General features: G+C 35.0%; 1 protein-coding gene across 1 annotated transcript in view; it reads left to right on the plus strand.

Annotated features, from left to right (window-relative positions):
- LOC150109717 (uncharacterized) overlaps positions 1-17,233 on the plus strand; it is a 490,804-nt gene that overhangs the window by 109,865 nt on the left and 363,706 nt on the right. Inside the window, exon 8 of the mRNA XM_090403072.1 lies at positions 1,392-1,495. Coding sequence (XP_090259198.1) covers positions 1,392-1,495 — 104 coding nt within the window. The remainder of the gene's footprint in view (positions 1-1,391; positions 1,496-17,233) is intronic.

The raw sequence follows: 17,233 nt of genomic DNA on the forward strand, positions 1-17,233 counted from the left end.
ATTATTCCAACCGTTAATATTTCTATACAGAGAAGCGTGTGAGTTTCATCCTGGAATTTCCTGATATCAACAGTAACTATTGAGGTAGTTAGCTAAAGTGTATATTTAAAAGTGTTTGTTTGTGAAGAGGTATTACTGCAATTTTTGTCGTATTTAGAACTTAAGGAACTGTGAGAAGACTGTATTAGAGATAACAGATTTACCATTGTCTGAGTTTGTATGACAGTATTATCAGAAAGGCTGAAGTGTTTATAATAACTTATTTAGTATTTTGATCTTAAGTGTATAATTTGTGATTATAAAATTAAATATTTGTTTTTGTTAATCTAAAGTTGTGTTTTGCCTGAATCTCTTTTACTGCACCATTCATAAAATATTCGAACCAAAGCGGGAGAGATAAATAAGTTAAATATACTCGGCCAGTATATATGATAACAACATATAAAGGAAGGGTAGTTGGGAGTTGGTTTATCTTCAATTCTTGAACTAATTCAGATATAAAGTGGCACAGTCTTTAAATATAAATTTTCTTTATATTTGAATTAGAAATCAACTTACAACTTATCAATTAGTTAAGAACATCGTAATAGTAATCATGTTGGATCCAAAGTATAGATTAAGAAGAAGTAGGATCCAACAGTACAAAGTGCCTTAGATGATAGAAATATAAGATCTGATAATGTTGGAGTCTTGACAAGTAATAGACTGATTTGGAGGAAAATTGTAAATAGAAAGTTAGTAATGATGTAAATTTTTCATGTAGTACTATCATATCCTGTACACCCCTTGAGTGTACATGGGAGGAATTTGATGATGATGATGGAATGACTTGCAGTTTCACATGGATGCTTATGACAGATGTACCAACTTAGAAAAAAAATCTTGCTGATAGTGTTCCCATTTATGGTCGATGCCGAGAAGATTTCAGATCACCCTCGTACTTGTATTATTAGCTTTGATCTTTTCTCTAAATTTGTCTTGAGGTTCAGTTTGGATAATGAGTGATCACTGTACAAAATTGCAATTATGTAATACTTTTCTTGATTCTGATCATCTCTTACTTATCTCTGAAGAGTTAAAATTGTCCATATTAAAATACAACACTCCTAATGTTAATGTTTATATTTCAGATCATTAAGGTTTCGTAAATTCACTATTATGGAAATTGTCACATGAAATGTTGGTATTTATTTCATAACTGAAAATGTTTTCAGCATACTTTTGTAAAGAAAACAATTTTTGAACAGGATTACTGATTTTTGAATTATACTGAATGAATCAGTATGATATTTTAGGATAAAGAGTATTTACTGATGCTACCTGGTTTTTATAAAGAAAAGTAAATAAACTATATTTATAAAGCATAAATCCATGAAGTCTCTTTATTTCAGATAAACCTCCAGATGGAGATATAATTCCAACCACAGCACATGCGACTTTGAAAAGCTTAATCTTAAAATTAATAACTGATTCTTCAGGAATGCCAGAATTTCAGGTACTGTGACTTATATTTAACTGTTAAATGTTATTTTAGATGTAATTTGAATGGCTGCTTAAGCTTCTTACTTTGTAAATTATCAGAATAGCTTTCATCAAACCATGTTTCTGTTCTTCTATAGCAAATGCAAAATCATGGTTATTGAGGTGAGGGAATCCTAGCCATTTACATTATTCATTTTGACCTTAATTTTTTTTTTAATAAGTTCAGCATGTGCCTCTGCACTCAGAAGTATTATACACTACTTAATCTGATGCAATGATGATTAACAATGAGTTTTACTGTTGAAGGACTCATCTAGAAATATGCAGCTAGTCAATGAATGTCCATTGGTTGAACTATGTTGAGACATTTAGTCATCTTATTCCTGATAAACGAGCTTATCTCTGTGTATGATTGATTATGAAGCTTTACTTAAAACTAGTGATATACCCAATGTATAAGATAGGTCTGACCCACTAATTACGTCTACTTCTTTCTAAGACTATTTTACCACAAGTTGGTGACAGTGATCGTGCCGTACTGTGACCTGGGAAGTGGCCAGCTATGTGTGTGTTCCAATCAGAACAGGTTATATGCTGAATACAAATCATCTGAAAATCATGACAAATTCAGGTTAATACTATCTTTTATCTGAATGTGTCCCGAGCTTTCAAAAAAGAAATAGAATGGTAGTGAAATGGATGTGCAGTCTCATTAAACAAGAGATCCACAAGAAGATGTGGAAGGAATATTTTGAAAATAAGAGTGAGGAGTTATGAAATATGTAAAGCTCAGACCAGAAAAGTTATGTATTGTACAGAAAGCTGAGTTGCAGTATGAAAAGAAATTGTCAATATTGTGTTGTTGCAAGTAAAAGAAAGAATGAATTTAGAAGAATAACTTTAAGGTGGTTCAAATTATGAGTGCTAACATCACAAATGTCTGTCAACCTGGTGTACTTAAAATAGTGTATAGTGCAACTACTACATCGAATGAAGAGATAGAGCTGCATGAGGGGGAAGGTTTTAGAACTGTTGCATAATCTGGATAAACATTTGGCAATTGGGATAGATGGGATAACATAGGATTGGATATCAGCATGTGTGCTAAAAGAATGTTCTGCTGAATTGGCTAGGTTTTTAAAGATTAAAAACTATTGGGCTGTAATTAAATTAAAATATAACTGATAAATTTATTTTATACAGTTAAGGATAACAATTTCCCAAACTTCTGGGATAGTGAGACAGTCATTATGGTTAAGATTGGGTCTGTGACATAAGGCTTCAGCACTTTCTTTATATAAGCATTCATGCTTATATATATATGGATCGATGTAGTAGCTTGGTGTGTTGCCATTGGATCCTGCGGTTGGCGTTTTCAACTCAATGTTGTGCGATACCAGATATGTAAGGTTTGATAAGACAGATATGGTCTTGATGTTCAGAGATGCGTTTATTTACAGATCTTCCTGTTTGCCCATAGTAAGACGAGTTAGAAGAACATGACACTTCGTATACAACAGGTAGCATCAGTGGTGAGAGTTTGTCCTTTGGAGAAGGTAACAAATTGTGAATTTGGTTGAATGATTTATTTAGCAGTGAGTTTGTATTTCTTCATAATTTTTGACAAATGTTCAGAGATGCCTTTGATAGATGGTATAGGAGTCCTATGGGCTTCTTCTTGTCTGGGTTGATGTTGTAGGAGAGTGACTAATAATTTTTTGATATGTTATTGGATTATATCCATTTAGTAAGGCTGTATCTTTAATAATTTTCAATCCTTGTTTTAAAGATTATTCAGAGGAACAAAATTTGTGTGCTCTGAATACTAAAGATTTTATGATGCCATATTTTTGAGATGGATGGTGAGCTCTAATGTTTCGTGGATGGAATGACCCGAAAAGTAGATTTTCGATAGACAGAAGTGGAAATGGAATCATCTTGTTTTTACATTGGATGTGTCCATCGAGGAACTAAATACCTTGTGATGATTCTTTTTCTAGTATAAATTTGATGCGAGGATGTAGGTTGTTGATATTATTTAGAAATGAGCCAAGTTCTTGTTTCCATGTGACTCCAGACTGTAAAAACGTCATCAACATATCATAGCCAAATTGTTGGTTTTGGTTTGAGAGTGAAAATTCTATCTTCTAGGTGTAATAAATTTAGTTTAATCCTTTATCCAAGTGTGAGCAAACAAAGTTTGCGCCTGAAAGTATCTTCAGGACTGGGTTAAGGTGATACAACACCAGGGCAACTCGTTGCAAAGGTGGAGCAAGCTACCAACACATAAACTTTCAACATCTTTCTCTAAATCCAGAGTAATTTATTAAAAAAGGGTGGCACACCAATTGGCAATTCCTATAGGTGGAGATGACCTGCTAATGCTTCTGCCTGATATCTCGACTTGGGCCTGGCTCCCACTGAAGAGACCTCAATAAAGGTCGAAACCGGTCTGGGTAGTGGCCCTTCCCTTAATGCATAACATTAGACATATCCGCAAGGAGATGTGTTTTGCATTATAGGAGATACTAAGATAGAAGTGTTGGTAGCTTGCTCCACCTTTGCAATGAGTTGCCCTGGTGTTGTATCACCTTAACCCAGTCCTGAAGATACTTTCAGGCGCAAACTTTGTTTGCTCACACTTGGATAAAGGATTAAACTAAATTTATTATACTCTAACCAAGTGGAAAATAAACTTTCAATATCTTCTAGGTGATCAAGAAAAAAGTAGCCTAGGAAATTGTTATCCTCAAAAAATATAAATTTATATTTTAATTTAATTACAGCCTAATAGTTTTTAATACTTAAACGCTACTGTATACACCCTGTCCTGTCCTGTCAGGTGTCTTCTCCTTCCAGGAGATTGACTACCATGTGTCTCCACCATGTCCTATTCTGCGCCTCTCTGCTGCATTCCTCATATGAGAGATAGGTCCAGTCTTTGTCTTTCTTTCTTCTCTTTCTCTCAACAGTTCCTTGAAGTAGGCAGTTATGTCTCAGAATATGTCCAAAATAGCTGACTTTTCTCTTTTTAATTTCTTTCATCAGGCTCCTGTTTATGCCTACCATCTCTAGTATCACTTCATTTGTCTTTCCATTATATCCTCATAATTCTCCGCAGCATCCACATTTCAAAGGCCTCCAGTTTTTTCACACTCAGATTGGAGAGTGTCCATGTCTCTACTCTGTATAATAATATAGAAGATATGTAGCTTTTAGAGATTCTTAGTCTTTTCAGATTTAATTCTCTAGATGTCAGTGGATTTTTCATACTGTTGAAAGTTGACCTTGCAATTTCAATCCTTTTTCTAATTTCATCTTCTGTCCTGCCATTCTCTATGATCAAGTGTCTGAGGTATGTGTATGTTTGCACCTGTTCTAATTTATTTCCTTTTATGTTGATGCATATTTTTGGTATTTCCTTTTCTCTTGAAATTATCATGATATTTTTGTCTTTTTAAAGTTGAAACTGAGGCCATACTGTTCGCTGTATTTGAGAGTTTCGTCTATAAGAGTTTTGAGGTCATATTTGTTTTCAGCTAGAAGAACCATGTCACCTGCATATCTTAGGTTATTAATATTTCTGTCCCCTACAGTGATTCCTTTGAGGTTACTAATTTTATTAAATATTTTTTCTGTGTACAGGTTAAAGAGAATCGGAGAAAAGACAGCCTTGTCTCACACCTTTCTGAACTGGGACTTCTTCTGAGGTCTCTCTATTTATTCTCAAAGATGCAGTCTGTTCCCAGTAAAGATTAGTTATTAGACTAATATCTTTTCCATCCATGCCTATTTTTGAAAGGATTTCAATTAATTGTTCATATTGAAAATTGTCGAATACCTTTTTGTAATCTATGAAGCAGAGGTACACTTTTTTTGTTTTTCTAGATATCTTTCTATGATAATTTGACATTGAAAATACCTTCCCTTGTACCTACATTTTCCTCGAAGCCACTTTGTGTATCGTTTATTTCTATGTTTATTTTTCTTTTATTTCTTTCAAGAATAACGTATAGAAGGATTTTGATACTTGACTGATGAAGCTAATCATCCTGAACTCTTCACATCTTGTAGCTTTTGTTTCTTTGGGAATTGGAACAAAAATTGAGTGATTAATATCTCATTATGATCATCAAATTCCTGCCATACACCCTCAAGGGGTGTACATTATACGATAGTACTACATGAAAAAAATTACATCATTACTAACTTCCTATCTACAATTTTCCTCCAGATCAGTCTGTTACTTGTCCAGACTCCAACATCATCAGATCTTATATTTCTATTGTCTAAGGCACTTTGTATCGTATCAATCCACCTATCTCTTGGTCTTCCTCTGGGTCGTTTTGCTGCCAACCTGGCAGAGAACATTTGTTTTGGTAATCTTTCTTCGCCCATTCTTTATAAGTGACCATACCATCTGAGATTAGATCTGCTAATGCATTCCTGGATGCTGACAATGTCAAGTTCTTTCCTAATATTCTCATTTTTAATATGATATTGCCATTGATGCCATCTGTTCATGCCTCTAATCTTTCTCAAGACTCTCATATCTGCGGTCTCTAGTCTTTGGTCAAGTTTTACTTCTGACCCAGCTCTCAGATCCATAAGTTAAAACTGGTTTGAACACTGTCTTGTATACAGCTAATTTAGTGTTCCGACTAATTTCTCTGTTATTCCATGTGAATTTATTCATTTGATTTCCCACCATACCAGCTTTGCTGATTCTATTGTCTATTTCTATATTTAATTTACCATCTTCACTAAAAATTGTGCCTAAGTAGCTGAAATGTTTTACTTGTTCCACAGGTTCTCCATTCACAACACAGTTGTCATTTTCAATGATTCTGCTTATGTTCATTATCTTTGTCTTTTTATTGCTGACCTTCATGCTATATCTATTACAACAGTTAGTCGAGTTAGTCAGAGAATCTTGCAGACCTGTAGCGGTTTTATTTAGAAGTATAACATAATCCACATAAAGCAAAGAGCTGACATTAATATCTCCAATTTTGATATCATGTTTAATACCACTTTCCTTGATAATGTGATTCATATACATAATGAATAACAGAGGGGATAATGTACATCCTTCTCTCACAACAGATTTAACATTAAACCGTCTTCCAGTACTTCCTTCAAATCTAACTGCTGACTTACAACTCAAATAAAGACTAAGTATTGCTTGATATAATGCCCCATTGACACCATATAACTCTAGAGTATTGAATAGCTTCTCTCTTGGCACCTTGTTTCATATGCCTTTTCCAAATCGACAAAACTTAAATACAGATCTTTGTTATATTCCCATGCTTTCTCGACTATTTGTTGTAAAGTGAAGATCTGATCCTGACAGCCTCTATTTGGCCTTGGCCTGAATCCAGCTTGTTCTTCACCGAGCTTTTCTTCCACAATTCTTCTCAACGATTTCTCAAGTATACTTGCATAGATCTTGCCAGAAACACTCAGTAGGAAAATACCTCAGTAATTCTCATATTTGGTTTTATTTCCCTTTTTATAAATGGGTACTGTGAGAGCTCTACTCCAATCATCAGGAATTCATCCCTCTGTCCAGGCTTTCTGAACTATGCAGTGCAGCCACTGTAAGACTCTTATACCACCATACTTCAGCATTTCTGGTCGAATATCATCTACTCCTGCTGCCTTTTCAATTTTCAAGCCTTTGATGGCTTTTTCTACTTCAAGTATGGATATGTATTCCTGACTGCATGCCTGGTCAGTTTTTTTTTACCACCATGCTGTCATCACTGCTTGTTTCATTTAGCAGTTTTTCAAAGTAATTACTCTATACTTCAAGGATATCTTTTTCATGTCACCTTTATCATCTCTAATTCCTTTTACAGCTTTCTTTCCTCCATTCCTAAGCTTCTTCGACAACCTCCAGAATATTTTGCCAGCTTCTTGATATTTATTTTCTATATTCTTGCCAAAGTCCTCTCATGACTTTTGTTTAGCTAGTTTTACACAGTGTTTAGCATTCTTGCATTTGTCTCTATCTTCTCTAAGAGCGCAAGTTGACTTATTTGCCAGGAACTTTTGATATGCTTTCTTGTTTTCCTTCACTGCCTCTTTAATTTCCTGTGTCCACCACGGAGTTCTAATTTTTCTATCCTTGCAGACAACTTTACCACATGCCTATCTAGCTGAATCAATCAGGGCTTTCTTCAAGGCTTGCCACTGAATCTCCATGGTTTGATTCCTGTTCTCAAACTCTTTCATTTTTTCTTCAATAATCTTTGTGTATTTTAGTCTACAGTTCACATCTGAGAGCTGCTCAAGTTTTATTCACTTTAAAACTTTCTTACATGTTATGCTTTTCAATATGAAAGTCAATTTTATCCTGCTCAAGACTAAATAGTGATCACTTCCGATTTCAAATCCTCTGTATACTCTGGTGTCCTACACCAGGGAGAAAATATCACTATCAAGAATAATATAGTCAATGAGACTTTTCTTATTCCTTGCCTCTTCTCTCCATGTGAATTTGTGCACATTTTTATGTTGGAACATGGTGTTAGTAATAACCAGTTCATGTCCTGAGCAGAAATTCAACAGATATTTGCCATTATTATTAGCTTTTCTCATCATCATCAAATTCCTGCCATGTACCCTCAAGGGGTGTACATGACAGTACTACATGAAAAAATTACATCATTACTAACTTCCTATCTACAATTTTCCTCCAAATCAGTCTGTTACTTGTCAAGACTCCAACATTATCAGATCTTATATTTCTATCGTCTAAGGAACTTTGTACCATATCAATCCACCTATATCTTGGTCTTCCTCTGGGTCGTTTTCCTGCCAACCTGGCAGAGAACACTTGTTTTGCTAATCTTTCCTCTCCCATTCTATTTAAGTGACCATACCATCTGAGATTAGCTCTGCTAACGCATTCCTGGATGCTGACAATGTCAAGTTCTTTCCTAATATCCTCATTTTTAATATGATATTGCCATTGATGCCATCTGTTCACGCCTCTAATCTTTCTCAGGACTGTCATATCTGCGGTCTCTAGTCTTTGGTCAAGTAACTTTTCTCTTCTCTCCAAATTTTCCCAAAATATTTTTGTATGTCTCACAATCATTTCCTACTCTGCTATTTAGATCCCCAACAGGGACCAAATTTTCCTTTTTCATTGTGTCAGTTGCTTTTTCTAAAGCCTCAAAAAATTCCTCCACTTCTACCTTAGCAGAACCTTCTGTGGGGCCATAGGCACAAATAAGTCTCATTGTCCAGTTCCCCATTCTCATATTTGCCCAAATCACTCTACTTGACACTGCCTGCCATTCAAGAAGATTAGTCTCGTATTTTGTGTTGAATACTATGGCTACTCCTTCTTTTCCTTGATTGTCATTGCCTGAATATAACATTTTGTATTTATTGCTCAGAAAGATCTCACCAGTTTTTATCTTTTTTGTTTCAGTCACTCCTATTATGTCGATCTGGTACTTATTTAATTCCTCAGCTAGCTCCATTTCTTTGCTATTCAGGCTTCTTATGTTGATAGTACCAATCTTTAACTCTGGTGATGTTGAGTTGGGGTTTGTTTTTAGATTTGTTCCAGTAGCTGTCTTTTCATTGTTCGCCTTGGTTTCCTGGCGAAAATAACAGGGGCACTTTTTTAACCGGGCAACGCCCCAGCCAGCATGAAATTTTGCCATGTTGTACCATCATTTTTTATTTTGGTTTAATCAATAAGAATACAATTTGGAATTCAATTTGGTTGGCTAAATCCGAAATTGTCAGCCCATCCTCGTTCTTTCGGTATCCAAATAGATACCCAATAGGGTGCACCACGACAAGGTGAGGATTGGACATTAGGTCAGAAGTCCTGGTCGGTTCTTCGCATTCCTTTAAAGGCTATGCGGAGGTCTCCTCTCAGTTATACAGCTTTGACCGTTATCCAATCTCGTATATTTTATTGCATAATTTTGTTAGAAATCTCAGTCCTTCTTCATTGAGAGCCTTCAACCGTTCTGCCAAGATATTATCTATTCCTGCAGCTTTATGTGGTTTTTTAGTTTTCTGATGGTATTTTCATCTTCACAGAGTAAAATGGGTGGTCCTTCTAAATCAGTCCGTTCAGGAATATTATTTCTTTGTTGCTCGTATAATTTCCTTGTATATTCAGTCCATCTTTCCATGATTTCTTTTTTATCCATTAGAATATGGTCTCTTGAGTCTCTAATGACACTTGCATGATTTACTGTATTTGTCCTGCTTGTCATTTCTCTGATCTTTTCATACATTTCTCTGCTTCTGTTTCTATCAAGGTTTTCTATATTTATACAGTTATTCCTAATCCATTCCTCTTTGGCTTTCCTGCATTCTTTTTTTTTATTTCTTTATTCGTGCTTTTATGTTCAGGTTTGTTCTTTAATTTTTTTCTTTGTTCCATCAACTTTAGTATTTTTTCATTTATCCAAGGTTCATTCCTTTTCCTTTTTAATTGTGGGAGTGTATTTTTTGCTGCTTCGTTGATGCTATTCTTGAATGTTTGCCAGTTCATGTTAATTTCATCAATTGGTGTTCTATTTTCTGTGTGAGTTGTGGTGTCGAACTTGTTAAGGAATTTTGTGAATTCTTTTATAAAGTAGTCTTTTACTTCTTGGTTGTTAAGAGAAGTCTGAATTATAAGTTTCTCTTATGAATGATTGGCTTGATATCTTAAGTTTTATTTTGATTTTTGCAATCATTGGGTTGTGGTCCGATCCTATGTCTGCTTTTGTTTGTGTTATTGCATTTTGGAATCTTTTGCTTATTATTATATAGTCAGTTTGGTTTCTATAGATGTCCCAAGGGTTTTTCCATTTTATATAGTCTTCTGGGAGGATGTTTAAACTGTGTGTTGGCAATTATTAGGTCATTGGTTTCACAGAATTTAATCTTTCACCGCTTTCATTTCTGATTCCAAGCTCTTGATTTCCCATGCAAAATGAGATTTTTTCTGAGCCAACTTTTGGATTTAGGTCACCCATCATTATAATAATATCATCTGACTTAGCACTAGAGATTGCAGTTTCTAAAATAACAACTACAAGATGTTATATTCAGCCAATAATGATCAAGCAAGGAAGGCATAGCTATGGTATCACGAAACATACAGATAATTTTTTGAATGTAATCAGTATCAAGCAAAATGATGCAATGCAACACGTATCAAAATGGGGACTTAGACAATGACTTATTTGTAGAACCAGACAGGGTTCTATTGAGGAAGAAGTGAAGGAATTGTTTGAGTCACTAGAGAAAGCAGCTTACAAAGAAAAAGTTGGTATTTGTTGGATTAGCAGAGTAAGAAATTAATACTAAACACATAGGAATATTTTGGGAAAATCATGTGATAAAAACAAAGCTGATAATGGCAAGTACCTGCAGAATTTCTTTTCATGATATGGACTAATATATCATATTACAGTAGAAAAATCCATAAAGTGCATAGAAAGAAGATACAAGGAATAAGAATAGTCTCATCAACTGTTATTATTGATAGCGATAAATATTTATGTCAAGACACAAGATTATATGGGGGATTTGAAATAGGAATGCATCTTCATTGAGCAATGAAGATGCATTCCTATGCATCTTCATTGCTCAATGAAGCAATGAAGGTGGATTCTAAAAGGTGGACTCTAAAAGCTTATTGGCAGTCATAGAAAAGAAGAAAGTGTATCAAAAGTTCTTAGCAATCAAGTCACCATGTCTCAGAGAGAACACAGAGAAAAATTTGAGTAAGAAAACAAAGCAGTGTATAAAATTTGCTAAACAAACGTCATTGGAAACCTTCATAAAAGTAAATATCAAAAACTGGCAAAATACTCTGCTGGCTATTGAAAAAAAAGCTGAGAAATGAAGTTAAGAGTACTGTGAAAGGAATGAGAGATGATAAAGGAGACATGAAAACTGAAGGTAACCTAGATGTTTAAAGTAATTTGAAAGATCGTTAAATGCAACAAGTGATAGAACAGTGGTAGAAAACATTCAAGAGAAATGCAATCAGGAGTATCAATACTTTAGATAGAAAAAGCCATAAGAGACTGCAAATGCAAGAAGATAGCTAGAGAGGATATTTGATGAGAAATACTCAAATATCATTATTATTATTACTATTATTATTACATGATACATCCAGAGAGTCCAAAGCCTCATCGAAGGAGGGCATCTACTCTACAACTCTCCATCTCCACCATCTACAACGAACCGCAACTACTTTCATCATCTACACCAATGCCATCTACCACCGACCACCACTAGTATTCTCACAGACAATCACAAACATCCATGCCCAACGACGGGATTTGAATCCTCAGCCTTTTGTCTGGAGAGCAGATATGCTAACCACTCGGCCAACCAGGCTGGCTAAATATGGAGGTATAAAACTTTTAGTGGCTACAATGCATAATTCTGAAGACCCAGTCAGAAAATTGAATTCCAAATGATTAGAGTAGAGCTTTCCAAATGATTAGAGTATCTGTAACCTAATTATGGACATATTATACAGACATTTAAGTTGTAAGAATTTTTCTACTGAGTATACTGGGTAACGTTTATGCAAGCATACTTGAGCAGATGCTTAAAAAATTGTGAAAGAAAAACTTGTTGAAGAACAAGCAGGATTCAGGTCATGGGAATTGTCTGGATGAGATTTTCATTTTAAGACAAATAGCTGAGAAATTAGTGAATATAGTGAGGATGTGTATATAAGTTCTGTAGGTCTCTAAAAAAAAAAATGCTTATAATAATGCAACACTAATGAAAAGCTTTTCAAAACATTTGCTTATATCAGTTAAGCAGAATGTATATAATGTAAAGTCAATAGTTAGAATTGAATAAGGTCCAGGAAGATGTAAAATCAAGTATAAACAGGAATGTACACTATCTCCACTGTTAATGATTATCTATATGACTCACATTATGAAGGAAAGTGGCATTAAATGTAATATCAGAATTGGAGATGTTAATCTCAGCTGTTTACTTTATGTAGATAATGTATACTCTTAAATAAATCCAGTTTCTACTGTCTTCAGACTTGCTTAACTTTACAGAATAACTGTTATAATAAAATGGGTCTGAGAATTAGTAATGAAAAGACAGACTATAGGTAGAACATTATTATCATCTACATCCAGGGACCTACACATAAGTAAAACATTTTGCCTATATCGGCACAATTTTTAGTAAAGATGATATATTAAATATGGAAGTAGACAACATAATAAACACATCTGGTATGGTAGTGAGTCACCTGAATAAGTTTATATGGTAGAAAAGAGAAATTAGTCAGAAACATTAAACTAGCTATATTCTCTCTTGGGATTCAATTAGACAGAATTAACTTTGAAAAGCATTTGATAGCATAAACAGAAGTAATTTTGAAAGTAATAAAATATGGCATTCTAAAGAAAATAAGTAGTATAGTAAAAGCAAAGCAATGTATGACAATTCTAAAATCAAGATAATATGTACTGGGAATTTTAACTTGAGATAAAAACAAGAGGTGTAAGGCAAAGGTGCTCTTCCCTATAGGCTTCTTAATAGTAATAGGCTGGGTGATAAGGAATACAATAGATGAAAGCATTAATATTATTATTATTAAGAAAGACCTTCAAGGAGTCAGGAACTCATCGAGGGAGGCCATACTATTTGCACCAGCTGTCATACCTGTTTTTAAATTCGTTCATGCTACTGCACGCAAAACATCCAATGATAGTCCATCCCAATCACGCACCACTTGATGAGGGGAAAATCTAGCTACCCCCCCCTTCTTGACAGAATTCATTCTCAACTTCCAAGGATGCCGTTGCATCCTTTTCCCTAATCTCCATAAAATGAGAAATTCCATGTATTGAAATTCTGTATAACCTTCAGAAGTATGTAAGTCTCAGTTATATCACCTCTCTGTTTCCTGTTTGCTAGTGTCTGCAGCCTACAAATTCTCAGTCTGTCTTCATAATCAGTATTCCACAATCTTAATATCATTTTTGACACTCTTCTTTGCACTCTCTCTCTCTCTCCACTGTATCAGAATCACCATGGAAACCAGGAGACCAGACCTGTGTGTAACACTCCAAGTGAGGTCTTATCAAGACCTTGTAAAGAGGCAAAATGACTTTATCTTTACATATCAAGGTTCTTTTGAGCATTGCCATTATTCTTTAAGTTACGTTTATAATTTTTGCCCTTGAACTTCAACTTCCTGTATACTAACCCTCCAAGATCCTTAGCCTCATTTTCTTCAAGCATAATCCCACCAATTTAATACAACATTGGACATCTAATCACACCAAAGTACATGCCCTTACATTTATTAACATTGAATAAACAGCATTTTCATGTGCCTACCATTCTAGCTTGTTTAAATCATTCTGCAAGTATTGCATATCAGCCATATTCCTGATTATGCTATCTGTTTATGCACCATCAGCAAGTAGCTGTTGCCTGTCGAATCCTTCCCAATGTCATTGATATACAAATTGAATACCAGTGGACCAAATACTGATCCGTGTGGTACACCACTGCTTGCTTTAAATCTTGCAGACTCACCCCCCCATTTGCCACTTTTTGATATCTGTCAATCAATCCACACTAATATTTTATAATCCAAACCCATGATCTCTGATTTAGGCAACAGTCTTTCACTGTATTCTGTGAAAAGTGTATCCATTCCCCTTGTCTAGCTCAGTGGTAACGTTTTTGTAGAATGTGAGCAAGTTGCTAAAATGACCTTCCCTTAGTAAACCCATGTTGTTCATTGCAAAGTAGAGATTCACTGTCAACCCATTTCTGAATGCGGACCCTAACCAATTTTTCCAAACTCTTCACCACCACTCCTGAGATACTGATTGGTTGATAGTTGGACACACTTGTCTTTGCACCATCCTTGTGTAATGGGATTATGATACATTCTTTCCACTCCTGCAGAATGTTGAATTTTCCCTGTTTTGATACTCAAATTGTATAGCCTGATTAAAGGCAATAGCCAGTTAAGGTGAACACTCTTTTAGTATTCACCTGAATGGGATATCACCATGGGTGATATCCCATTAGTCCCTGTTGCTGAATTCTTATTCAGTTTGTGCATCAGCTCTAGTACTTCCTCCTCATACACATACGTTTCTTCACAGTGAAGAGGCAGCGATGGACAACTTAGTGATGTGCAATGGGGATGGACAAATAAATTAAATGATCTAGATTTTGCTGATGACATATGTTAGCCAGCTCAAAAGCACCAATGTATGCAAAGAAAAATAGGTAATTAAAACCTGGAAGCCTCAAATTGAGGCTTAAAAATAATCCCTCCCATAAATAAAATAGAATAAAAAAATAATAAAAATTAACCTCAAACAAAATCTAACACTCAAATTTATGGAAGAACCACCAGAACAGGTAGATATTGTTTGTCTGGGATCAGTGGTGAGCATGGAAGGAGGAACAGAAGACATAAAAAAATAGGATACAAAAAAAGCACAAATTGCCTTCAATACAGTGACAAACATGGATAAGTAAAGAAATAAATCTCAAGATAAAAATAACTCTTCGATACAAATATAAAGACTATTCTGCTATTTGGATCTGAAATTAGGAGACTAACCAATAGGAATGTAAATAAACTGCAGATTTACATAAATAGATATCTTCCTAAGATAATGGGAATACACTATCCAAATGAAATTTTAAAAAAAAAGATATTTTGTGATAAAAGAAATCAATCTGACGACAAAACAGAAATAATAAAAAGAAGATGAAAGTGGATGGACCACACAATCAGAAACCCAGATAACCATGAAATGGAACCCATAGAAAAGCAGGTGGGGATGCTTCAAGATAACCTAAAGGTGAGAAATCAAAGTGCTCAGAAAATCCTGGAATAAAGTTAAGAAAGAAGCAATGAACATATTCCAACGGAAAGCTATAATTGAGGCCTGTGTTCCACAGGGAGTGAATTCCTATTCACTAACTGAATAAGTATGTCTTCTTATAATATAGCTGCTTTAGCCATTTGACTAAGTTTTCAGTGGTTCAAAAATTAGTTGATGATTGCAGCCACAGATATGAGAGCTCTTAGAAAAATTAAGGAATTTGGCATCAGTGACAGAATCATATTTAAAATGAGAATATTAGGAAGGAATTTTATTTTATATTATTGAAATTCGGCAATGTGTAAGCAGAGCTAATCTAAGGTGGTATTGGTCATTTAAACAGAATGGGAGAGGAAAGGTTAGCAAAACAGGTGTTTGATCCTAAGATGGCAGGAAAAGACCAACAAGAAGACAAAGGTTTAGATGTAAATCATAGATGCCAAGAAATTATATTCTTGGTTTCATCCTTTATCCAATTGTAAGCAAACAAAGTTTGCACATGAAGTAACTTCACAACTAGGCTATTTGTGTATAAAGGCTAATGGCTTCACATCAATTGCCTTAGTATCCCATATTGCAGTGCACATATCCTTACGGACATGTATAATGCTATGCATTATGGGAAGTGCCACTATCCAGACTAGTTTTGACCTTTATTGAGGTCTCATCAGTGGGAGACAGACCCAGTAGTGATACCAAGGTTGAAGTAATGCACAAGACACATTTTCATATACAAGTAGTCAAAAAAGCCAGACTCGGGAGTGATATCTTGGTATCACTTCTGGGTCTGGCTCATTAGCCTCTATATACAAGTAGCCCAGTCATGAAGTTACTTCACATGCAAACTTTTTTTGCTTACACTTGGATAAAGGATGAAACCAAAAATATAATTTCTTGACATCTTTAATTTATAGTATAACCAAGTGAAAAAACTTTTACCAAAAGGTTTAGATGGACTGATGCAGTTAGAAGTGCCTCGTTAGACTGAAATATAAGATCTGACATATTCATGCTAGATTGCAGACTAATTTGGAGGTAATATGCTGACTTGGAGTCAGGTAAACTTTTAATGTAAAACTATCAGTTCTTTATGCCCCTTCTGGATAAATGTCAGGAATTTGATGATGACAATAATTAATCTCCAGTCTCTCTCTCTGTGTGTGCGTGTGTGAGGTGGGAGAATCTTTAAGGATAAAACTTTATGCCTTTGGTGGTGAAGTTAAGTCATTATCACTTTATATATCTCCTCCCTACCCCCCTTGCATCTCTCTGAAGATTTTATGTGCTAAAATTTCAGTTTATTTGCTAGTTTTGGTGTGTGTGTTTTCTGATAATTATGGGTTATCTTTCAGTATGATGGTTTTCATGAACACAGGATTTTGTCTCCTCGGGGGAGGTGAGAGGGTGGTGGGCAGAGAGATTGTTTTTGGTAAAGTGATGAATATTTTGGGACCAGTTTGAAAGTAGTTATCCAAGTTGTAATTCAAATCGCAACACTTTGGTTCTGTGCATACTCTAAGTTATATATAACTGAAATATACTTGAACAGGTTGGCTGAGTCGTTAGTGTATCTGCTCTCCAGTAAAGAAGCTGCAGGTTCAAATCCTGCTGGGGGGGGGCATGGGTATTTGTGATTGTCCTACTAACTCTGCACCTCTGTGCGCAGTCTAAAGAATGACAGTATATTGCATCTTTCAATTAGAAAAGGCCCGAGTTTGCTTCTCCTCCTTAGAGAGGAATCTTTATATTGGTTTTTTTTTTTCATTTGAAGGTGAGTTAGCCACTCTCATACGGAGGTAGCAGTGTTTATTCTCGCAGAAACTGGTTTATCATCCTGCATATAGGCAAATTGACCATCAGAATACATG

The sequence above is a fragment of the Typopeltis vanoorti genome, chromosome 2 (genome assembly GCF_054136105.1).
Source record: "Typopeltis vanoorti isolate ZY-2024b chromosome 2, IOZ_Tvanoo_1.0, whole genome shotgun sequence".
Classification (NCBI taxonomy): domain Eukaryota; kingdom Metazoa; phylum Arthropoda; class Arachnida; order Uropygi; family Thelyphonidae; genus Typopeltis; species Typopeltis vanoorti.